This window comes from Salmo trutta, chromosome 29 (assembly GCF_901001165.1).
Source record: "Salmo trutta chromosome 29, fSalTru1.1, whole genome shotgun sequence".
NCBI classification, from domain to species: Eukaryota; Metazoa; Chordata; class Actinopteri; order Salmoniformes; family Salmonidae; genus Salmo; species Salmo trutta.
Window position 1 is genome coordinate 8,920,463 of NC_042985.1, and position 25,734 is coordinate 8,946,196.

The following is a 25,734-nucleotide window of genomic DNA, read 5'->3' on the forward strand; positions in this document are numbered from 1 at the left end:
CATGACTGACCCACCGCCAAACCGATCATGCTGGAGGATGTTGCAGGCAGCAGAACGTTCTCCACGGCGTCTCCAGACTCTGTCACGTTTGTCACGTGCTCAGTGTGAACCTGCTTTCATCTGTGAAGAGCACAGGGCGCCAGTGGCGAATTTGCCAATCTTGGTGTTCTCTGGCAAATGCCAAACGTCCTGCACGGTGTTGGGCTGTAAGCACAACCCCCACCTGTGGACGTCGGGCCCTCATACCACCCTCATGAAGTCTGTTTCTGACCGTTTGAGCAGACACATGCACATTTGGGGCCTGCTGGAGGTCATTTTGCAGGGCTCTGGCAGTGCTTCTCCTGCTCCTCCTTGCACAAAGGCGGAGGTAGCGGTCCTGCTGCTGGGTTGTTGCCCTCCTACTGCCTCCTCCACGTCTCCTGATGTACTGGCCTGTCTCCTGGTAGCGCCTCCATGCTCTGGACACTACGCTGACAGACACAGCAAACCTTCTTGCCACAGCTCGCATTGATGTGCCATCCTGGATGAGCTGCACTACCTGAGCCACTTGTGTGGGTTGTAGACTCCATCTCATGCTACCACTAGAGTGGAAGCACCGCCAGCATTCAAAAGTGACCAAAACATCAGCTAGGAAGCATAGGAATTGAGAAGTGGTCTGTGGTCCCCACCTGCAGAACCGCTCCTTTATTGGGGGTGTCTTGCTAATTGCCTATAATTTCCACCTGTTGTCTATTCCATTTCCACAACAGCATGTGAAATGTATTGTCAATCAGTGTTGCTTCCTAAGTGGACAGTTTGATTTCACAGAAGTGTGATTGACTTGGAGTTACATAGTGTTGTTTAAGTGTTCCCTTTATTTTTTCAAGCAGTGTATATTTCCTTTTGGCTCCCCCCCTTCAGTCCATCCAAACGTCACTTAAACAAGTCAACAAAACAGCACTATTTTTACCACCTGTCTCTGCTGATCCTCTCCTTACTCCTGTTTTCACCTCGTTCTATGTTTTACTAGAGGGACTATTGTGTGGAGGAGTAGCTCCTGTCTGCGTTATCTGGAGAACAATGCAAACAAGCCACAGATTATCACCTGAGGGCACCAATGGCTGCAGGTAGTGGGGGCTGTTTGTGTGTGTGCCTCTCACTCTATCTCTCTGTGTGTGTGTGTGTGTGTGTGTGTGTGTGTGTGTGTGTGTGTGTGTGTGTGTGTGTGTGTGTGTGTGTGTGTGTGTGTGTGTGTGTGTGTGTTGCGTCGTGACAATTCCATTATCGTCCCTCTACGACAACGTACCTGGAGGGGAAGGAAAAAACTCCAGTCCAATTGTGCCTGAGCTGGGTGTGACCCTTTAAAGAATGTCAAACAAAGACAGGGAGAAGTAGCGAGGGAGAGAGTCTGCCTACTGAATGGAGGGACTGTCACGCCTGTTGGTTTCCCACAGTCAACATTACATCAACAGCTCTAGTGAGGACAGGACCTACCTTACCTGGTTTCCCTACTGAGGGTGAGGACAGGACCTACCTTACCTGGTTTCCCTACTGAGGGTGAGGACAGGACCTACCTTACCTGGTTTCCCTACTGAGGGTGAGGACAGGACCTACCTTACCTGGTTTCCCTACTGAGGGTGAGGACAGGACCTACCTTACCTGGTTTCCCTACTGAGGGTGAGGACAGGACCTACCTTACCTGGTTTCCCTACTGAGGGTGAGGACAGGACCTACCTTACCTGGTTTCCCTACTGAGGGTGAGGACAGGACCTACCTTACCTGGTTTCCCTACTGAGGGTGAGGACAGGACCTACCTTACCTGGTTTCCCTACTGAGGGTGAGGACAGGACCTACCTTACCTGGTTTCCCTACTGAGGGTGAGGACAGGACCTACCTTACCTGGTTTGCATATTGAGGGTGGAACGGTGGGAAGCTGAGTGGTATATTCTGTTTCCCTATGACCTTGGATTCATTGGATGGTTTCAGGGAATGTGCTGTAGTAGTGATGTCTGGGGTCTTCTACCTGGGATGTAAATAGCTATCGCTGATTTTCTTTTGTTTTACACCTGTCCTAGTTAACGGAGGAGCGGGTTTCAACTCGAGTCTGTCCGAAGCAACCGGTGGGAGTTGTATGAGTGAGGTTGACGTGGAATCGTCTCTTCAGGTGAGCATGTCCCCCTGTTAGAGGAGCTAAGCTCTATCTTACATGTTAGGATTGGACTGAATAGACCCTCTGTTTTCTTAGTAGGTCAGTGAGTATATAGAGATCCTCCACCTAAGGCTTTTCTGAACGCTCTCGAGGTTGATTGATTTATAGTTTTGTAACCAGCCTAAACTCAAACTATGAAGGATCTCTGGCACTTTAGCTGGATAGCCCACATGAAGTCATCAGCATTTAACCAGTGACGAGTAATTGCCATTTTGGTTTAAATGGAACTATAAAAAAATATCTCCAAATGTAATCAGAGTTTTAAGATAAATCTTGACTGGGTTTATTGTTCTCTAAAGATGTTTGTGTTTGGAGAGCATGTACTCATGGAAACGGATTGCTTTACAGTTAACAGTGCCTGTCACGGTTCTTTGGGATATCTAGTGGTGCGCGCGCGTGTGTGTGTGTGTGTGTGTGTGTGTGTGTGTGTGTGTGTGTGTGTGTGTGTGTGTGTGGAATGAGGAAAACACTCTATTTATCCTCCCTTTCACCTTTTGGCCTCTTATTCTGCACTTAGTTGTAAGTTTTGGACTGAACAGTCATTTTCAGGGTTAAAATCTAAAGATCATCTTTGATACATTGGAGCCATTGTTTTTCAATCATTAAAATACTATGTGAGTTGAGCATACAGTCTGTTCTAGGTTCTGTCTTAATCATGTCTCTGTATTCACGTATAACGTCTTTCCCACTAAGTCATATTCTGCAAACCTCTTTTGCGTAATGTATGTATTTTATCTCATCATGCACGTCAAAGATAAGAAATCACTCCCTAGTTCTGGTATGCTTCCCTACCGAAAAACATTTTTCATGCCTGAGAAAGTTGATGAAAAAGTACGATACCAGTACAGTTGAACCCTGTGCCCCTGTATGTGGGGTAGAGAGAGAGAGAGAGAGAGAGAGAGAAATAAGAATAAGAGATGGACACATATCAGAGGGAGAGAGAGAAATAAACAGAGCAAGACCAGGGAGGGAGAGGAGAAAGAGAAGGAAACATCCCCTTACAATATGCAGACAGAGTGTGCTTTGTCATGTTCTTCATTGACTCAATGTCTGAATCCCCAGATGATCTTCAACATCAGAACGCTAACAATACAAAAGGCCTTCCTTATCGGCTGTGTTCTGGCAGTACACCGCTAATACACACTGCTCAACGCTCTATGGACCAGTCCGACGTGACTAGGTTGTCTAGCATGGCTGCTAGTATAGGAGAAACTCTAATGTTCCCCCAGGTGAAAATGGTCTTAGACACACAGTACTGCTGTATACATGATAAACACTGTACATTACACCCTCAACATAATACATACTGTACATCACACCCTCAACATAATACATACTGTACATTACACCCTCAACATAATACATACTGTACATTACACCCTCAACATAATACATACTGTACATTACACCCTCAACATAATACATACTGTACATTACACCCTCAACATAATACATACTGTACATTACACCCTTCAACATAATACATACTGTACATTACACCCTCAACATAATACATACTGTACATTGAATATTACCAATGTCAAACACATTGAACTGGTCTCATACAGCAACATACACAATACATATTGTACACTGCCATTCCAGAATGTTCTCTGTGGCATACTAACACAGCTCAGTTGGACTTATTGCTGTTTAGGTGTTGATAGAAAGGTACTTGATAGACAGGTGTTTGATAGGTAGTTTGTATCTGATGTAGTCAAACAAAGAAACATACAGGTGCTCAGGCTAGGTAGCGCCAGTATGTAATACGCTTGGTGCCATGATATTATCTTTGAATCATAATTCAATTGCGTCACAGATGTGTAATCAGTGCAAGATAAGGTTAAACACGTAGACCTAGAAAGGACGTTGCCCATCAGACCACAGCAATTTAACTAGTATTCCATTTCTGTGGTTAAAAGGTTGTTTTGTTGTTCCATTTCGACCTGTAGATGTGTTTGGTTGGTGGTTCCATTGTCTCCGCAAAGTCATTGTGATGTGGTGTTGTTGTTATGTTTTTGCAGGGCAGTGAAATGTGCTGAGTTACACACTGACTATACAGAACACTGCAGAGAGCCCCGGGATGTGCTGACATCAGCAGTGATGTCATCAAAATGGTCCCCATGGGGGCAACGAGTCTCACACACAAACAAGAGCATGTCGCACACACACACACACACACACACACACACACACACACACACACACACACACACACACACACACACACACACACACACACATCTGTGTGAAAGACTAAATGACAAGAAGAATAAATAGTCTGCGCTCGTTTAGGGGTGTGTGTGTGTGTCATCAGAATCTGCCCAGGGCCATAGAGGCCCCCTATTGATATTGTTGACATTATTCAGTAGTAGTTTGTTTTCCCTTCACATTAATCAGTCTGTCCGTTAGGGATCATCAACTAGATTCAGCCTAGAGACGATTTCTTTCTTGAGTGGATGGTCGGGGTGTAGACTGCAAATTGACCGCAAGAAGCCCAAACAGATATAATATTTGACTAAGACATAGTCATTTCAATCCTTGCTTACATTTGTATACGCCACGTCTCTCTACTATGCGTGGGAATACTTGGGAACAGATTTGCAAAATTAAAATCACTTGGAGCTGATTTCCAGGTGTTTTTACAGTCTTATGTCCAACAATAAATAAATAATTGGGCTGAAAACTTGGGGGGCCTAATAAAACCACCCATTGGGGGAACCCTGCTGTATGTCAACTCACTGCCATCTGGGATTCCAAGAACTCCATAACTATTTAACCATGACTTGATCACTAGGGGTTGTGATCCGTTTCAGCGTTGACCTTGGTTTAGAAAAAACTACAAAGAAAAAAGTCTAGTCCGTGATTTACTGGGATATATGTTGCTAGACTGCAGCCCTGGATTTCATTGTCTACCGCAGCCAGTGATGTTTTCTCTGCTGACGTGTGTGTGTGTTGGACTAGGTGTGGGGAAGCATCTTGAGAAAGAGGCGAAGGCTGTTGTGTCAATATTTGAATTGGAAATAAAGAACTGCATGTGCACTTGACTGGAGTGACCTAGGTTATACACACCCACACTATCTACACAACCTATAGCACTGGTGTCCAATGAACTCATCAGCTCATGTTGTAAAATGGTATCAAATCTGACTGATAGTGATTGAATGCACTCTTGAAATCCGGAACCTGTGATTTATGAGCAATATATCATTATCAATTCCTGGTTAATAAATAAAGTACATGCAAATGAAGTTGCTACTTTACCCAATTCTAAGTTTAACCCCTTAACTGGAATCCTTATTGGTTCAACTGCCATGTCAGTTTGCCAGATTAGAACACATACCAACATTTGTTTTTCTCTTGGACATCATTGCACACGTAATAGAACAGCAGAATAGTGTACTGCAATTTTACTTTGCGACACTCACCTTCGTTGACAAAACAAACAATAACAGCGGCCATGGGGCGGACAGTGACTCTGTTTCTTCTACTGCGGATTCCATCTTTAAGGGTCAATCTGCGATTTGATACTTTTATTTTTAGATTTATAAATTAACGGTATATACACATTGTTTCTTGAAGAATATAACTTTTATAAATGCCTAATCAGCTTAGTTCAATTGCCTAACCCCATCAGAACCCCAAATATTAGCTTGTTTCTTTTACTCTGTTGTTTGTTAACAGTGTACTTGTAAACAAACTGCATTGCTTCAAAACATGGTTAAAGCTGCATAGCTTTATGCGCAACCTGACAGAATTCAGATATAAATGGGAGTTATAGATCTGTCATTGAAGCAATTCCATGTGCACTACTTCTATGCTTCCCTTCTCGAAGTTTCCTTTTTGCGTTTTTTTAACTTAGCGTTTCGTACACCAGGTTCAAACTGCTGAAAATACGATGTTTTTTGGTTGTTAAATATATTTCACAGCGGTTTAGATGGTACAATGTCTGGATATAAAAACATCTATTCAGCAAATGATTGAAAGAGACTCTGCACACTGCAATCTTGTTCCCATGTGGTTAATTAGCGACATCGTTTCCACTTTACTTTAGGTCTTCCTCAGGCCTCACTTGATAACAGTGGTGGCTGGTGGCACGTTAAATGGGAAGACGAGAGCTTAGTACGGCTGGAACGGAATAAATGGAATGGTATCACTTGTTGCATGTTTTTGTAAGCATTCCATTCACACCATTTTAGCCATTACTATGAGCCGTCCTCTCCTCACCAGCCTCCTCTGTTCGGTAACGTGATACCTATTGACATGTGTTTTCTAACATAACCCTCCTCTTCCACCCCTGTGTCGTCAGGATGATTGACACCCTATACGAGTGGATCTGGTGGGACCGCTTCTGGCTGCCAGTCAACCTGACCTGGGCGGACCTAGAGGACCGAGATGGGCGTGTCTACGCCAAAGCCTCTGACCTCTATGTGACGTTGCCTTGCGCCATAGCCTTCCTACTGGTCAGATACCTGTTCGAAAGGTGAGCTTGCTGAACATATAGGGGCAGTTTCCCAGACAAAGATTAAGTCTTGACTAAGAAACATGTTCTCCTGTAGTCCTGTATGGCTCAGTTAGTAGAGCATGGCGCTTGCATTGCCAGGATTGAGGGTTTGATTCCCGGGACCACCCATACCTAAAATGTATGCACACTTGACCGTATGTGGCTTTGGATAAAAATCTGCTAAATAGCATGTACAGTGCAGTGAAAAGGTATTTGCCTGATTTTTGATATGGAATGTTATCAGATCTTCAACCTAAACCTAATATTAGATAAAGGCAACCTGAGTTTACAAATAACACAAAAAAATTGATTCTTGTTTTATTTATTTAATTAACAAAGTTATCCAACACCCAATTCTCCTGTGTGAAAAGTAATTGCCCCCTTACACTTAATAACTGGTTGTACCACCTTTAGCTGTAATGACCGCAACCAAACGCTTCCTGTAGTTGTTGATCAGTCTCTCACATTGTTGTGGAGGAATTTTGTCCCACTCTTGCATGCAGGACTGCTTTAACTCAGCGACATTTGTGGGTTTTCAAGCATGAACTGCTCGTTTCAAGTCCTGCCACAACATCTCAATTGGGATTAGGTCTGGACTTGGCCAGGCCATTCCAAAAATTAAAATGTGTTGCTTTTTAGCCATTTTCATGTAAACTTGATGCTGTGTTTTGGATCATTGTCTTACAGCATGACTCAGCTCAGTTTCAGCTCACAGACGGATGGCCTGACATTCTCCTGTAGAATTATGTGATACAGAGCAATATTCATGGCTCCTTCTATTAAGGCAAGTCGTCCAGGTCCTGACTCCTGTAGCAGCAAAGCATCCCCAAAGCATCACACTACCACCACCATGCTTGAGTGTTGGTATGAGGTTCTTACTGTGGAATGCAGTGTTTGCTTTTCTCCAGACATAATGGGAACCAAGTCGTCTAAAAAGTTGACTAGTTTGCCAAAAAGCACCTGGAAACACCTGGATGATCATCAAGACTCTTGGAAGAATGTTCTATGGACAGATGAGTCAAAAGTATAACATTTTGGACGTCATGGGTCAATTTGGTTTGAGTGCCTTGCTCAAGGGCACGTTGACAGAGTATTTTTGGCTTGGGGATTCGTACCAGCAGCCTTTAAGTTGCTGGCCCAATGCTCTAACCACTAGGCTACCTGCCACACATTGCAGCTAAAGGTGGCACAACCACTTGTTGAGTCTAAGGGGGCATTACTTTTTCACACAGGGGCATTGGGTGTTGCATAACTTTGTTTATGAAATAAGTATGTCATTGTTGTGTTATTTGTTCACTCAGGTTCCTTTATCTAATTTTAAGATTTGGTTGAATATCTGGTAACATTCAGTGTAAACAATATGTGAAAGTAGAGAAAATTAGAAAGGTGGCAAATACCTTTTCACAACACTGTATAATATTATATTTTGTTCAATGGAGATTTTCCATTGAAATGGTTTCTAGTCCAGGACTGTGCTGTGTCCAGAGAACCGGCTCATACTCTGCTGTTTATATACTATTAAACCATGTTTAGATCAAACCTTTAGTTCAAACCTCTACCTCACTGTCTCCCTACACCATAGAATTCCTACTCATCAGATACCAGTTTGAAAGGAGAGCTTGCTGAACAAAAAAAAGCCCCTTTTATAGGTTGCTGCAGGGAAGTAGATGTTAAGTTACAATTTAACCTGCTTTTCTACTGTGTTTGTGCGTGCGTGCGTGTCTTTATTCAAGTTAATTTAGTTGGAGGCAATGATTCTCGTTTGCTGTGTAGTTAATCTCACCTGTGGTAACTTGCATGTGCCTACAAGGTAAAAATTCAACCAGTTTTGAAAATAAAAAAATCTGAACATTCTGCCCATTGTAGTCCAATATATTTGACTGCATCTGTATGTTGTCCCCCAGGTTGATAGCCACGCCTCTAGCAGCCTCAGTGGGGATCCGGGAGAAGGCCAGACTGAGAGTAGCAGACAACCCCATCCTCGAACTCTACTATCTCTCTCACTCCAGAAACCCTGGCCAGGTATTAACCCTACATATTAGAAATCACACTTACACCTTTTACATATAGACCTAAATATTAGTGTCAATATCAAACGTCATTGCACTATGAGATCATAGACATTCTAATAGCCTGAATAGTGCAAACCCTGCCCATCTGGCACTCTGGTCAAACCCTGCCCATCTGGCACTCTGGTCAAACCCTGCCCATCTGGCACTCTGGTCAAACCCTGCCCATCTGGCACTCTGGTCAAACCCTGCCTATCTGGCACTCAGGCAGGGTGCCAGATGGGCAGGGTTTGACCAATCTGTCACTCATGAAATCCTGGTTGGAGGATGCTGATGCTCTGACCAACTCAGTGGCCTTGTGGTTAGAGTGTCAGCCCTGAGACTGGAAGGTTGGGGGTTTGATCCCTGGTCTAGTCATACCAAAGACGACAAATATTTCCTGACGCTGCTCTGCTAGGGAGTCAGCATTAAGGAGCTGGATTGTAGCATATGGCCCTGCGATAGAAATTCAAGTAAATTTGGTTGGATTCAAGTTAATTCACCTGTCCAGGGGGTGTACTTGTCCAGCTGCCTCAGGCTACAGGTATAGGAGATGGGCTCCGGCCCTATGGGCCATTCTGGCTCAGACAGGGGTACTATCATACAGTATATCTCCTGTTCAGACCTGTGATCGTGTACATCACCCAAATGTCCAGCTAACCAACCTTTAATGCAGATGCTATGCTCCAGGCCAAATGTTTTGGTCCATGACTCACCATGTGGTCATGAGGGATGTTAATGTTTATCCACATGACTTTCGCCCTTTACCCATCTCCCCACATGAGGTGTGTGTGTGTAAGTGTGGTAGCCAGCGTAATGAAACAAGTAGCCAGCGTAATGAAACAAGTAGCCAGCGTAATGAAACAAGTAGCCAGCTAGTGGGGACAAATTTGCCCTACTAAAGCGAATTTGGTGACATCTGATTTACCCCAATTTATTGAAGTCAACTTAGCATAGGGGTTAGTAGTCCTCTGTTTAGCTGGCAGCTGGCACTAATCAAACACATTTGGTTCTGAACTCGTGTGTGTGTGTGTGTGTCCCAGGCAGGTATAGATGGTCTCTCTAAGAAGAGCGGCTGGTGCGTTAGGCAGGTGGAGCGCTGGTTCAGAAAGAGAAGAAACCAGGATCGTCCCGGAGTACTGAAGAAGTTCAGAGAGGCGAGGTAAAACGGTGTGCTGTGTGTGAGAGTTTGTTTATTCCACATTTTCACCTTTCACTCAGTAGTGTTATTCTTCTTCTTCTCATATTAGTGTCCCTTGTCTGTCTCTGTCTCTGTCTTGCAGTTGGAGGTTTGTGTTCTATCTGTTGGCGTTAATTGGAGGAGTTGTGTCCCTGTATGATGTGAGTGGTGACTCTAGTGATCCTCTGCTTCACAAACACAAGTGTTTACAAGATAGCAATTCAGCGCGTGTGGAGAGATCTCAAGATGTGGAGTGAGGTTAATGTATCTTAACTCTGTTACATTCAGTACCACCAAAACACACACCGGCTACAAATTCCTAACACTTTATGATATGTTATACACATCAAATTAACATCCTCAAAGTAGAACTTTAACTGGTTGTCCCGTGTAGAAGCAGGGAGGAGGTCAAAATGGAAGACTCAATTGCTGGATAAAAATATTATCTGAGCTGAGCTGAACTTCTTTTCAGTCCTTCTGCCCTGAAGTGAAGGAGGGCAGAGGCGGATAAGGGGAAGAGGGGAGGAGAGGACAGAGCGGTAAGCTCTATGGGAATTTGACGGTGATGGCTTCAGCAAGTGTCTGAAGGCCTCGAGGGCAATGCCAGTTGAAATTGAAAGCATCATGATGAGATTGTCCTGTAATGTTCTTTAAAGATTTCACTGCATGTTTCTCCTTTTGTTTTGTATTTCAGAAAGAATGGTTTTATGATACCAGGGAAGTGTGGAATGGATTTCCAAAACAGGTGTGTATGTATGCGTGTGAATAGTGTGTGTGAGTATGGACACGTGTGTGTGTGTGTGTGTGTGTGTGTGTGTGTGTGTGTGTGTGTGTGTGTGTGTGTGTGTGTGTGTGTGTGTGTGTGTGTGTGTGTGTGTGTGTGTGTGTGTTCTAGTCATAAGGCCTTGTACTGAGCGATTAGTGCTTTTTGAGGTCAGTTCGATTATTAATCAAATGATCAGGATTTTTGGTTTCTGTATGCATTATGTGGATTGAATGCTGAAACAACACAGAATAAAACAGTGAATAACAGTGCCGTGATGGTAGTGACCACCCATTACTGCTTATTATTCACATTACTTTACTTTAATAAAATATTTTTGGGGCTTATTTTAGACCTAAGCTTGTCGCCTGCCTTCCCGCCTTTGGGACAACGACTCCCATTGTTGTGACGGAGACATGATCATCTCGTCGTTATATACAGATCTCTGCCCACACCGACCGAACAAGTAGGCATATAGAACATTAGTGGGTTGGAAACTACAACTCCCTACTACATCGCACAGTTCAGGCTTGATCTGATTTCTCTCTAGAGAAACTGCGCATTGAGCTCACAGAAAAAATTATAATAATTGAACTGACGTTGGTCAATTAGTTGTTAAATGTTTTCGGTTAATTGCTCAGCACTACTGGTCATTTACCAGGGTGATTTTGAAGACTCTTCTCACGTGTCTCCACACTAGTATAACCAACCAGGAAGAACAACATATCATACTTGAACCGCCGCAACTTGGCTAACATTTTCAAATCATGTCCAGATTTACGAGTTTGCTCACACATAAAACATAAAGCTTGTTGATAATACTTATTCTCAGGTCCAAAATACATATACACAGGTCCATATTTAGTAGTGAGACTATTTTTGTATTTATTTTTAACAAGTGGGGGAATGTGTGTATGGCTTAGATTGCTGTTCAGTCTTTACTGGGTGCCAAGTCCTAATCAAAGGAATGATGATGTCACCCAAACTGGAACGGCGAGGCTAGGATTATGTTTGATCAGGCTCCACACCTAACAATGTTGCTTGGTGTTTAAAGCAGGTCTAAGTATATACAGGTCACGTCCCAGATGGCACCTCCTATTGGCCCTGGTCAAACGTAGTGCACTATATCAGGACTAGAGTGCCATTTGGGATGAAGGCATAGTTTGTAGAGAGATTTTGGATGTGTTTTATGTGATCGTATTTGCAACAAAGAATTCAACACAGTTGGTAACTACTTGGTATCCAACTTGTTGGCCTACGTAGTAGGGCTCATTTTGATGAATCCCCAAAATAAAAAGTGGTATTAGATAGACTAATTATTACGCAGTTGCAATTTTAACCATGTAGTTGCTAAGTAAAAACCAGGTGTAGCGTAGTATAAAACACCATGTAGCTCTGGGGCCGTATATATCAATCAAATTCAATCAATCAAATGTATTTATAAAGCCCTTTTTACGTCAGCCGATGTCACAAGTGCTGTACAGAAACCCAACCTAAAACCCCAAACAGCAAGCAATGCAGATGTAGAATCACGGTGGCTAGGAAAAACTCCCTAGAAAGGCAGGAACCTAGAAAGAATTAGAGGGAGCATACTTAAATTTACATAGGACACCGGATAAGACAGGAGAAATACTCCAGATATAACAGACTGATCCTAGCCCCCCGACACATAAACTATTGCAGCATAATTACTGGCGGCTGAGACAGGAGGGGGCGGGAGACACTGTGGGCCCATCCGACTATACCTCCGGACAGGGCCAACCAAGCAGGATATAACCCCACCCATTTTGCCAAAGCACAGCCCCCACACCACCAGAGGGATATCTTCAACCACCAACTTACTACCCTGAGAAAAGGCAGAGTATAGCCCACGAAGGTCTCCCCCCAGCACCAACCCGAGGGGGGCACCAACCCGGACAGGAAGATCACGTCAGAGACTCAACCCTCTCAAGTGACGCACCCCTCCTAGGTGGAAGAGCACCAGTAAGCCAGTGATTCAGCCCCCGTAAAATGGTTTGAGGCAGAGAATCCCAGTGGAGAGAGGGGAACCGGTCAGGCAGAGACAGCAGTGCCTTTCCGTTCACCTTCACACTCCTGGGCCAGACTACACTCAATCATAGGACCTAATGAAGAGATGAGTCTTCAATAAAGACTTAAAGGTCGAGACCGAGTCTGCGTCTCTCACATGGATAGGCGAGCATTCCATAAAAATTAAGCTCTAAAGGAGAAAGCCCTGCCTCCAGCTGTTTGCTTAGAAATTCTAGGGACAGTAAGGCGGCCTGCGTCTTGTGACCTTAGTGTACGTGTAGGTGTGTTCGGCAGGACTAAATCGGTAAGATAGGTAGGAGCAAACCCATGTAATGCTTTGTAGGTTAGCAGTAAAACCTTGAAATCAGCTCTTACTTTAACAGGAAGCCAGTGTAGAGAGGCTAGCACTGGAGTAATATGATACAATTTTTTGGTTCTAGTCAAGATTCTAGCAGCCGTGTTTAGCACTAACTGAAGTTTATTTAGTGCTTTATCCGGGTATCTGGAAAGGAGAGCATTGCTGTAGTCTAATCTAGAAGTGACAAAAGCATAGATTCATTTTTTGGCATCATTTTTGGACAGAAAGTTTAAGATTTTTGCAATGTTACGTAGATGGAAAAAGCTGTCCTTGAAACAGGGGTCTCTAAGTAGGAGTGCTGATCTAGGACCAGTTGCCCCTGTCCATGTTCTCTTATTCATTGTGATCTAAATGTCAAAACTGATCTTAAATCATCACTCTACTCTAAGATGCTTGATGGCTACAAAGCCCCTGATTTCTTTGCCCCAGCTAGAGAAACTGTCTCCGTTCGAACTGGCTCCCTATTTAGTGCACTACTTTTGTACAGAGGCATTTGCACTATATAGGGAATACGGTGCCATTTCAGACGCAAACACTCAGACAAAGGAGAAGGGATTTGGAGAGCTCTTTGTTTTGAGCCCGTTCTGTTGGACTGTGATTCATTCATGGCACTGTAAGATTATGTTACCTGTTACTGGTGTTTCTCTCTCTCTCCCTCTCTCTACACACATCTCATTATCTCTCTCTCTCTCTTTCTCTCTCTCTCTACACACATCTCATTATCTATCTATCTCTCTCCCTCTCTCTACACACATCTCATTATCTCTCTCTCTCTCTTTCTCTCTCTACACACATCTCATTATCTCTCTCTCTCTCTTTCTCTCTCTCTCTCTCTCTCTCTACACACATCTCATTATCTATCTATCTCTCTCCCTCTCTCTACACACATCTCATTATCTCTCTCTCTCTCTCTCTCTCTCTCTCTCTCTCTCTCTCCCTCTCTTCCTCTATAGAATATGCTGGATTCTCAGTACTGGTACTACATCCTGGAGATGAGCTTCTATGGTTCTCTTCTCTTCAGAGTCACCTTTGATGTCAAGAGGAAGGTGAGAGTCGGGGATCCCAGTCCCTGCCAGCCCATATGGGCTTTTCTCAAGCTCTGCTTTCTTTCCCATACACCTGCATTATCTTCCACTCTCTGACCCGTTTAACTGCTTCTCATAAGATGGAAAAACAAGAGGTCCTGAAGCTCTGCTTTCTCACATTAGTTTCCTACTGCAGTCCTAATTAGATAGCGGCCTGCCTGCCACCTCTGACAGGCCAGCGCATTAAATGTCTTATGGAGATGAAAAGTAGAAAGTATGTAGAAATGATCATATCAGGAAATCAACAAAGTATTTTTTATCAAAGTAAATTGCAGTTGGCTACTCAGAAGCAATTACAGTTAATTATCATTTCCACTATATGATACACACTATTAGCCGTTTATTAGTTGTTCCAACATGCCTAACATTGACCATCTGCCTGCTTAGTTATGCATGTCACACTATCAAGTGATTTTGAAGACACGTAGTAGAATAACAACAGTAGCAACAGAAACGACAGGTGAAGATGTTTGTTGTGTTGTCTCCTCTAGGACTTTAAGGAACAGATCATCCACCATTTGGCCACCCTGACACTGCTGTCCTTCTCTTGGTGTGTCAACTACATCCGTATAGGAACCCTGGTGATGCTCATCCACGATGCCTCCGACGTCCTGCTAGAGGTCTGCTACCATGTGGAGTGTCTCTGTGTGGTGTGTGGTGTGTTCTTTGTAGTGTGTTCTGTGTAGTGTGTGGTGTGTTCTGTGTGTGTGTGGCAGACACTTTTTTATTTTTTTCCTATTTATTTATTTTACCCCTTTTTCTCCCAAATTTTGTGGTATCCAATTGGTAGATAAAGTCTTGTCTCATCGCTGAAACTCCCGTACGGACTCGGGAGAGGCCAGGAGCCACGCGTCCTCCATAACACGACCCAACCAAGCCGCACTGCTTCTTGACACAATGCCCACTTCACCCTGAAGCCAGCCGCACCAATGTGTCGGAGGAAACACCATGCACCTGGCCACAGTGTCAGCATGCACTGCGCCCGGCCCGCCACAGGAGTCGCTAGTGCGCGATGAGACAAGGACATCCCTGCCGGCCAAACCCTCCCTAACCCGGACGATGCTGGGCCAATTGTGCGCCGCCCCATGGGTCTCCCGGTTTGCGGCCGGCTGCGACAGAGCCTGGACTCGAACCCAAAATCTCTGGTGGCACAGCTAGCACTGCGATGCCGTGCCTTAGACCACTGAGCCACTCGGGAGGCCAAGAGTGGCAGACACTTTTATCCAGAGCAACGGTTACGTCCCAAATGGCCCCCTGGTAAACATAGGGCTCATGTTAAAAGTAGTGCACTGAAGAGAAACGGGTGTATATAGAACACCCCCATAGAGTGAGCTGTGTCGTGTGTTTCTGGTAGCGGGGAGACTCACTGTGTTTTTCTCTCTTCTCTCTCCTACCCCAGTCTGCCAAGTTGTTTAACTACGCCAAATGGGAGACAACCTGCAACAGTCTCTTTGTGGTGTTTGCCATTGTGTTCATGGTAACCAGACTGATCATCTTCCCATTCTGGTAAGGCAACTGACGAACCCTAGCTGTGTGCGTGCGTGTGTGTGTGTGTGTGTGCGTGCGTGTGTGTGTGCGCGTGCGTGTGTGTGTGTGTGCGCGCGAGCGCATGTGTGTGTGTGTCTCTCTATTGTATGTTCACCAGTAGGCACACAGGAGGAGTAATTGTCAGGGGAATGTCTTTGTCTCATGAGCGCTCAGTGATACAGAAGCCAATATTTATTGAATTATGTTCTGTCTACCTCTCCTGTGAGAAACAATCAACCATCTCATTTCACTCTGAAAGGCCAAACAAAGAGACGTTGAACTTTGCAAAAGCACAAAACATCATGTTCTGTTCTCTGCAGTGAAAATAAACCAGGGTCGTGTTCATTAATGCACACCGTAGAAAAAGGTTATGCAACTGAAAGAGAAAACAAACGTTTGATTTTTTTCCCCCACATATTTTAATTCTAGATTTTTCCAGCTCTGTAGTCAGCCCCCCCCCCCCCCCCCGAATGTTTCTTTTTGGTCAGGCTCAGGTTTTCCCTTCCTGGTTCGGTCTGGTGCCTATTGAATACGATCCAGTGTTTCCGCAACTGGTTCATCTTTCCTGCGTTGGACACCATTGAAGGAGCACGAAAGCTGGAAAGCTGAACAATGTCCCCTTTCTCTCATGGACATTACTTACAAACTGACAGAATATCAGATTTCTTAGCTATCATTTTTATACACATAGTTACATAGTATTTACCTACTTATTTCAATAATGAAAAATCCCTATAAAGCAAAGAGTAGCCGTTATTTTCCTTCACAAAGGCTTGTGTTTAGTAGGCATGGAAAGCAAAACATTTTTTGAATTGGAAAAATAATCTTATTGAATTCTTACTGGTTATACTGCCTCTGCTTCAAGTCGTTTTCTCACGTTCCCTGCACACTGAACACCACCCAGGACAAGTTTAAATGTTTAACAGAGCTTATCATATCTAGTAGTATGTATCATATAAATCTATATTTTAGCACTTCGGGTTTGTGAAAAAGTATCTTGCAAATAAAATGCATTACCATCATCACCATCATTGTGTGTATTGGTTATGTCATTCCAGGCTGATCCACTGTACGTGGGTGTACCCCACACTCCAGTACCCCCCGTTCTTTGGTTACTACTTCTTCAACGTCATGCTGGTGGTCCTCCTGTTCCTGCACATCTTCTGGGCCTACCTCATCCTGCGCATGGTCAACAAGTTCCTCTTTGGCAAAGTGAGTCATCTTTTTGGCAGTGGTTTATTTCACTCTTTCTTTTCCATTCTTCATCCATTCCCTTTATCACAGCCATCATTTGGTCACAACGTCACCACTTAAAGCAGGCCTGAATCATTCCAGTCTGACACTCAAACCAGTGGTCCCCAAACCGCTCTCTGAGTACCCCAGCCATTCTACTTCCATCAACAGGTGGTCTTCCACTGATCTAACCAGTACTAGCATACCTGTTTCATCTGGTCAACTCATCACGTTCTTGATTAGTTGGAATTAGGTTTGCTGGTTTTTGTATGAGACAAATAAGTGGAATAACCTATGGGGGGGGGGGGATGTCAGCTACCACTCAGCCTAGTCAATGCTCTTCTCTCTCCTGGCACCCCAATGGTGGAACCAGCCTCCGCCTGAAGCTAGAACAGCAGAGTCCCTGGCTATCTTCTGAAAACACCTGAAACCCTACCTCTTCAAATAGTACCTTAAATGAATCAAGTATTTAAAAGTATTTTCCTACTAACACTGACTTTGATAACTACTTTATTGACAGAACATGATCTTGCTACGACTGTGATGGTACAAACTGACAGAATATCAACTTGATGATGAGTTGACCAGAGGTTGATGATGAGTTGACCAGAGGTTGATGATGAGTTGACCAGAGGTTGATGATGAGTTGACCAGAGGTTGATGAGGGGTTGACCAGAGGTTGATGAGGGGTTGACCAGAGGTTGATGAGGGGTTGACCAGAGGTTGAGGGGTTGACCAGAGGTTGATGAGGGGTTGACCAGAGGTTGATGAGCGGTTGACTAGAGGTTGATGATGAGTTGACCAGAGGTTGATGAGGGGTTGACCAGAGGTTGATGATGAGTTGACCAGAGGTTGATGATGAGTTGACCAGAGGTTGATGATGGGTTGACCAGAGGTTGATGATGGGTTGACCAGAGGTTGATGAGGGGTTGACCAGAGGTTGATGAGGGGTTGACCAGAGGTTGATGAGGGGTTGACCAGAGGTTGATGAGGGGTTGACCAGAGGTTGATGATGGGTTGACCAGAGGTTGATGAGGGGTTGACCAGAGGTTGATGATGGGTTGACCAGAGGTTGATGATGGGTTGACCAGAGGTTGAGGATGGGTTGACCAGAGGTTGATGAGGGGTTGACCAGAGGTTGATGAGGGGTTGACCAGAGGTTGATGATGGGTTGACCAGAGGTTGATGATGAGTTGACCAGAGGTTGATGATGAGTTGACCAGAGGTTGATGAGGGGTTGACCAGAGGTTGATGAGGGGTTGACCAGAGGTTGATGAGGGGTTGACCAGAGGTTGATGAGGGGTTGACCAGAGGTTGATGAGGGGTTGTCCAGATGAAACGGGTGTACTAGTATAACTACTGCTGCACACACTTTTTCTATTCATATACTGTCCATACTGTCTCTACACACCATCCTTTACAGTACATATATATTTATATTCTAATATTTCTTGATTCAATTATTTTTGGGATTTGCATGTATTGTTTTGTGTTGTTAGGTATTACTGCACTGTTGGAGCTAGGAACATAACATCACTACACCCCTAATAAAATCTGCAAAATATGTTTACTCAACCAATAAAATGTGATTTGATTTTGATGTGGTTGTCTCACCCAGCTATGTGAAGATGAATGCACTAAAGTTACTGAATGACTAAAATGTTAGATGTAAGTGGATCCTACTATAGGAGAGCTCTGGGAAACATGGCTCTAAACACACATAGAGCCCCAGCCTACAGCTGCTTGACTGGCCTGACTAGATCATACAGAGCCAACAGGTGGTCTCTTTGAAACTCAGTGCTGTCTGATGTGGGTGGAGGGTAACAGAGACCTCAGCCCTCCTGCATTGACGTCCATGTGGTGTTATGGGTCAGTAGCTTCTGATTGGTGCTGTGGTGCAGATAACTACACCAGTATCTGTTCTCTGTCAGATGACTACAGTGTCTGTTCTCTGTCAGGTGACTACAGTGCCTGTTCTCTGTCAGATGACTACAGTGTCTGTTCTCTGTCAGGTGACTACAGTGTCTGTTCTCTGTCAGGTGACTACAGTGTCTGTTCTCTGTCAGTTGACTACAGTGTCTGTTCTCTGTCAGGTGACTACAGTGTCTGTTCTCTGTCAGATGACTACAGTGTCTGTTCTGTCAGGTGACTACAGTGCCTGTTCTCTGTCAGATGACTACAGTGTCTGTTCTCTGTCAGGTGACTACAGTGTCTGTTCTCTGTCAGGTGACTACAGTGTCTGTTCTCTGTCAGTTGACTACAGTGTCTGTTCTCTGTCAGGTGACTACAGTGTCTGTTCTCTGTCAGGTGACTACAGTGTCTGTTCTCTGTCAGTTGACTACAGTGTCTGTTCTCTGTCAGATGACTACAGTGTCTGTTCTCTGTCAGGTGACTACAGTGTCTGTTCTCTGTCAGATGACTACAGTGTCTGTTCTCTGTCAGGTGACTACAGTGTCTGTTCTCTGTCAGGTGACTACAGTGTCTGTTCTCTGTCAGGTGACTACAGTGTCTGTTCTCTGTCAGATGACTACAGTGTCTGTTCTCTGTCAGGTGACTACAGTGTCTGTTCTCTGTCAGGTGACTACAGTGTCTGTTCTCTGTCAGGTGACTACAGTGTCTGTTCTCTGTCAGGTGACTACAGTGTCTGTTCTCTGTCAGATGACTACAGTGTCTGTTCTCTGTCAGGTGACTACAGTGTCTGTTCTCTGTCAGGTGACTACAGTGTCTGTTCTCTGTCAGATGACTACAGTGTCTGTTCTCTGTCAGGTGACTACAGTGTCTGTTCTCTGTCAGGTGACTACAGTGTCTGTTCTCTGTCAGGTGACTACACCAGTGTCTGTTCTCTGTCAGGTGACTACACCAGTGTCTGTTCTCTGTCAGATGACTACACCAGTGTCTGTTCTCTGTCAGGTGACTACACCAGTGTCTGTTCTCTGTCAGATGACTACAGTGTCTGTTCTCTGTCAGTTGACTACAGTGTCTGTTCTCTGTCAGATGACTACAGTGTCTGTTCTCTGTCAGGTGACTACAGTGTCTGTTCTCTGTCAGTTGACTACAGTGTCTGTTCTGTCAGATGACTCCACCAGTGTCTGTTCTCTGTCAGATGACTACAGCGTCTGTTCTCTGTCAGTTGACTCCAGTGTCTGTTCTCTGTCAGATGACTACAGTGTCTGTTCTCTGTCAGGTGACTACAGTGTCTGTTCTCTGTCAGTTGACTACAGTGTCTGTTCTGTCAGATGACTCCACCAGTGTCTGTTCTCTGTCAGATGACTACAGTGTATGTTCTCTGTCAGATGACTACAGTGTCTGTTCTCTGTCAGATGACTACAGTGTCTGTTCTCTGTCAGGTGACTACAGTGTCTGTTCTCTGTCAGGTGACTACAGTGTCTGTTCTCTGTCAGGTGACTACAGTGTCTGTTCTCTGTCAGTTGACTACAGTGTCTGTTCTGTCAGATGACTACAGTGTCTGTTCTCTGTCAGTTGACTACAGTGTCTGTTCTCTGTCAGTTGACTACAGTGTCTGTTCTGTCAGATGACTACACCAGTGTCTGTTCTCTGTCAGATGACTACACCAGTGTCTGTTCTCTGTCAGGTGACTACAGTGTCTGTTCTCTGTCAGGTGACTACAGTGTCTGTTCTCTGTCAGATGACTACAGTGTCTGTTCTCTGTCAGGTGACTACAGTGTCTGTTCTGTCAGATGACTACAGTGTCTGTTCTCTGTCAGATGACTACAGTGTCTGTTCTGTCAGATGACTACAGTGTCTGTTCTCTGTCAGTTGACTACAGTGTCTGTTCTGTCAGATGACTACACCAGTGTCTGTTCTCTGTCAGATGACTACACCAGTGTCTGTTCTCTGTCAGATGACTACAGTGTCTGTTCTGTCAGATGACTACAGTGTCTGTTCTCTGTCAGGTGACTACAGTGTCTGTTCTCTGTCAGGTGACTACAGTGTCTGTTCTCTGTCAGGTGACTACAGTGTCTGTTCTCTGTCAGGTGACTACAGTGTCTGTTCTCTGTCAGTTGACTACAGTGCCTGTTCTCTGTCAGTTGACTACAGTGCCTGTTCTCTGTCAGGTGACTACAGTGTCTGTTCTCTGTCAGGTGACTACAGTGTCTGTTCTCTGTCAGGTGACTACAGTGTCTGTTCTCTGTCAGGTGACTACAGTGTCTGTTCTCTGTCAGGTGACTACAGTGTCTGTTCTCTGTCAGATGACTACAGTGTCTGTTCTGTCAGATGACTACAGTGTCTGTTCTCTGTCAGGTGACTACAGTGTATGTTCTCTGTCAGATGACTACAGTGTCTGTTCTCTGTCAGTTGACTACAGTGTCTGTTCTCTGTCAGTTGACTACAGTGTCTGTTCTCTGTCAGTTGACTACAGTGTCTGTTCTCTGTCAGGTGACTACAGTGTCTGTTCTCTGTCAGTTGACTACAGTGTCTGTTCTGTCAGATGACTACAGTGTCTGTTCTCTGTCAGTTGACTACAGTGTCTGTTCTCTGTCAGTTGACTACAGTGTCTGTTCTGTCAGATGACTACACCAGTGTCTGTTCTCTGTCAGATGACTACACCAGTGTCTGTTCTCTGTCAGGTGACTACAGTGTCTGTTCTCTGTCAGGTGACTACAGTGTCTGTTCTCTGTCAGATGACTACAGTGTCTGTTCTCTGTCAGGTGACTACAGTGTCTGTTCTGTCAGATGACTACAGTGTCTGTTCTCTGTCAGATGACTACAGTGTCTGTTCTCTGTCAGATGACTACAGTGTCTGTTCTCTGTCAGATGACTACAGTGTCTGTTCTGTCAGATGACTACAGTGTCTGTTCTCTGTCAGTTGACTACAGTGTCTGTTCTGTCAGGTGACTACAGTGTCTGTTCTGTCAGGTGACTACAGTGTCTGTTCTCTGTCAGGTGACTACAGTGTCTGTTCTCTGTCAGGTGACTACAGTGTCTGTTCTCTGTCAGGTGACTACAGTGTCTGTTCTCTGTCAGATGACTACAGTGTCTGTTCTCTGTCAGATGACTACAGTGTCTGTTCTCTGTCAGGTGACTACAGTGTCTGTTCTCTGTCAGTTGACTACAGTGTCTGTTCTGTCAGATGACTACAGTGTCTGTTCTCTGTCAGTTGACTACAGTGTCTGTTCTCTGTCAGTTGACTACAGTGTCTGTTCTGTCAGTTGACTACAGTGTCTGTTCTGTCAGATGACTACACCAGTGTCTGTTCTCTGTCAGATGACTACACCAGTGTCTGTTCTCTGTCAGATGACTACAGTGTCTGTTCTGTCAGATGACTACAGTGTCTGTTCTCTGTCAGGTGACTACAGTGTCTGTTCTCTGTCAGGTGACTACAGTGTCTGTTCTCTGTCAGGTGACTACAGTGTCTGTTCTCTGTCAGGTGACTACAGTGTCTGTTCTCTGTCAGGTGACTACAGTGTCTGTTCTCTGTCAGTTGACTACAGTGCCTGTTCTCTGTCAGTTGACTACAGTGTCTGTTCTCTGTCAGGTGACTACAGTGTCTGTTCTCTGTCAGGTGACTACAGTGTCTGTTCTCTGTCAGGTGACTACAGTGTCTGTTCTCTGTCAGGTGACTACAGTGTCTGTTCTCTGTCAGATGACTACAGTGTCTGTTCTGTCAGATGACTACAGTGTCTGTTCTCTGTCAGGTGACTACAGTGTCTGTTCTCTGTCAGGTGACTACAGTGTCTGTTCTCTGTCAGTTGACTACAGTGTCTGTTCTCTGTCAGTTGACTACAGTGTCTGTTCTCTGTCAGTTGACTACAGTGTCTGTTCTCTGTCAGGTGACTACAGTGTCTGTTCTCTGTCAGGTGACTACAGTGTCTGTTCTCTGTCAGATGACTACAGTGTCTGTTTTCTGTCAGTTGACTACAGTGTCTGTTCTCTGTCAGTTGACTACAGTGTCTGTTCTCTGTCAGGTGACTACAGTGTCTGTTCTCTGTCAGTTGACTACAGTGTCTGTTCTCTGTCAGGTGACTACAGTGTCGTTTCTCTGTCAGTTGACTACAGTGTCTGTTCTCTGTCAGTTGACTACAGTGTCTGTTCTCTGTCAGTTGACTACAGTGTCTGTTCTCTGTCAGGTGACTACAGTGTCTGTTCTCTGTCAGTTGACTACAGTGTCTGTTCTCTGTCAGGTGACTACAGTGTCTGTTCTCTGTCAGGTGACTACAGTGTCTGTTCTCTGTCAGGTGACTACAGTGTCTGTTCTCTGTCAGATGACTACAGTGTCTGTTCTCTGTCAGGTGACTACAGTGTCTGTTCTCTGTCAGTTGACTACAGTGTCTGTTCTCTGTCAGGTGACTACAGTGTCTGTTCTCTGTCAGTGTGGTCTAGAATCTAGCCGAAAACCCAACGCTCCTTTTTTTCATTGTTTCATTGTTCTCGTTCTGTCCATGTAGACTTAGTAACTGAGCAGTTAGAACAGTGTGTGCGCGTGTGTGTGTGTGTGTGTGTGTGTGTGTGCGATTGTGTTGGGCTTGGCAAGGTGCTTGATCCCTGTCAACTACGGCAATGGCAGAAAACAGCTAAGGTGCCAGGGGCAATTACTCAACCCCCACGAGGTCACAAGGCAACAGTGGGTTGCCATTGGGACCTAATTATTGGTGATTTAGCATTGTGCCGAACATAATTATATTTCTGGAAAACACAATGTGGCTCAGAGTGGTCAGACGGCTCAAGGAGAGAGAATAGAGTCTATTATGGTAAGTCTGAAAGACTGACCTGACCTACCATGGATTAAACTCCAGGTGTTTTTGATTGATCGAAGGCGGCCAATTGGGTTTCAGCGTTAGTTGAAATAGCTCAGGGCTGTATGTATGTAGCGTCTCAGAGTATGACTGTTGATCTAGGATCAGCTATCCATGTAATCTTATTCATTGTGATCTGAAAGGCTAAACTCATCCTTGATCAGCACTCCTGCTCTGAGACGCTCAATAAATGCAGCCCCAGCTTTCAATGCTACTTTTAGGTGAATGTTTTGTTCTGAGTGATATTGGGCTACACAGAACTGTGTTGTATGTGATGCAGGAGCAGCGATTCCCAAATGGTTGGGCACAGCTGATTTCTTTTTTGACAGAGTACTGGCTTGAGACACTGGTTTTATTTTCTTGGATCACAAATAATGACTTTGGAGAGAGAACTATGGGAACTACTGTGTTAGAGATGATGATGGTCTCTGAGGTAGAAAGTGGCATTATATCTCCATGTATGTTCTGAGTACATTGTTTTTCTCTCTCTCTCTGTGTCTCTCTCTCTCTCTCTCTGTCTCTGTGTCTCTCTCTCTCTGTCTCTGTGTCTCTCTCTCTCTCTCTCTGTCTCTGTGTCTCTGTGTCTCTTTCTCTCTACTCCAGATGACCAGAGATGAAAGAAGTGATGATGAGGAGGATGGTGAAGAAAGCAGTCTGACTGAAGAGGAAAAAGAGGAGGGCAGTTATTGTTACACCAACGGCAACGGTTCTGGACTGGGCACAAAGGAGAGCAACAGCGGCTGCTTCAGACACTTATCTCTCTCGGAGAACGTCTGCCCATCAAAAACCGTCTACTGACCAAGCTCGCGTCATGATTGGCGGAGCCCTGCACCAGAGGCAGGGAGTAGTGGGATCAAGGTCATAGGAGAAGCTGGAACAACACAAAACAGATTCCATCCCATATGGAAAAACAACAGCAAGCAGACAAACATTTAGATTAAGATTTATGACTCTAGAAATTGGAGTGTAGCCTGGCAAAAAAATGAATGCATCACACACAGAAAGAGACCGTTTTTCTTGGCCTGTAGTTTCTTCTACATCCAAACTCCTCTCATCTTCAAGGAAAACAATGTTGACGATGGCACAGTTTCACATGGAACCCTCCTCAGACAGCAATGAGACAAAGACCAGAAAACCAAAACCAAAAAACACTAAAACCCTTGTGTTTTTGTTCATCGTCATATTCAATCTGTTCAGTATTGTTGCAGAAAGGTGGTGCGCAAGCACGTCGTAAAACGGTGCCACACGGACGCTCCGCCTGAGCCCTTCATCCATCAAGGCCTGGCAAGGGTTTATAGTTTATGGGCTGCGTTCATTCACTAGCGGCCGACATGTTTTATTTCAACCTCTGCTGGCTATGGGGGTTAGTTATGGACAACCAGGAGATGAATGAGAGGCAATATCACAATGGACTCCTCCAGATATTGACATGTGTGTTTGGGGGGGGGGGGGTTGTGTCTCTACAAGTCCTTCTCATCCCTCTCTCCTTCTCATTCTCCTATTCCCTTACAAAACTTTAAATCACACCACTTCTACTTTTCCCACCATGATTCATGTTGTAGGGAGTTTGTGTCTCTCTGTACCTGTCAGAGAGGATGAAAGAGTGAGGTTTATGGTCTTTCTTTCTTACTCTCTCTCTCCTACTCCCTCTTTCCTTCTCTCCTACTTCCTGACTCCTACTCCCGCTCTCCTTCACTAACTACTCCCTCTCTCCTACTCCCTCTCTCCTTCTCCCCTTCTCCCGCTCTCCTTCACTAACTACTCCCTCTCTCCTACTCCCTCTCTCCTTCTCCCCTTCTCCCGCTCTCCTTCACTAACTACTCCCTCTCTCCTACTCCCTCTCTCCTACTTTCCTACTCCCTCTCCTTCTCTCCTACTCCCTCTCCTTCTCCCTCTCTCCTTCTCCCTCTCTCCTACTCTCCTACTCCCTCTCCTTCTCTCCTACTCCCTCTCTCCTACTCCCTCTCCTTCTCTCCTACTCCCTCTCCTTCTCCTCTCTCCTACTCCCTCTCTCCTACTCTCCTACTCCCTCTCCTTCTCTCCTACTCCCTCTCTCCTACTCCCT

General features: G+C 44.8%; 1 protein-coding gene across 4 annotated transcripts; it reads left to right on the plus strand.

Moving 5' to 3' along the window:
- Positions 1-787: 787 nt before the first annotated feature.
- LOC115166866 (ceramide synthase 2) lies at positions 788-25,363 on the plus strand. Of its 4 annotated transcripts, none has more exons than XM_029720762.1 (12): positions 788-1,106; positions 2,055-2,143; positions 6,498-6,671; positions 8,597-8,714; positions 9,784-9,902; positions 10,024-10,081; positions 10,615-10,665; positions 14,023-14,115; positions 14,646-14,774; positions 15,554-15,660; positions 16,740-16,893; positions 24,273-25,363. In XM_029720762.1, the coding sequence occupies exons 3-12, from the start codon at positions 6,499-6,501 to the stop codon at positions 24,465-24,467; spliced, it is 1,197 nt and encodes a 398-aa protein (XP_029576622.1). In that variant the 5' UTR covers positions 788-1,106; positions 2,055-2,143; position 6,498; the 3' UTR covers positions 24,468-25,363. The 4 variants fall into 4 exon arrangements, with proteins under 4 accessions (XP_029576622.1, XP_029576619.1, XP_029576620.1 ...); XM_029720759.1 differs by lacking the exon at positions 788-1,106 and adding an exon at positions 1,206-1,896; XM_029720760.1 differs by lacking the exon at positions 788-1,106 and adding an exon at positions 1,206-1,856.
- Positions 25,364-25,734: the final 371 nt, after the last annotated feature.

Bases quoted from the DNA above. Each gene is read 5' to 3' on its own strand.
- LOC115166866 (XM_029720762.1), top strand. From the start codon at position 6,499: ATGATTGACACCCTATACGAGTGGATCTGGTGGGACCGCTTCTGGCTG. The intron at 6,672-8,596 runs GTGAGCTTGCTG...GTTGTCCCCCAG, and splicing joins GTCAGATACCTGTTCGAAAG to GTTGATAGCCACGCCTCTAG. The intron at 15,661-16,739 runs GTAAGGCAACTG...ATGTCATTCCAG, and splicing joins CTGATCATCTTCCCATTCTG to GCTGATCCACTGTACGTGGG.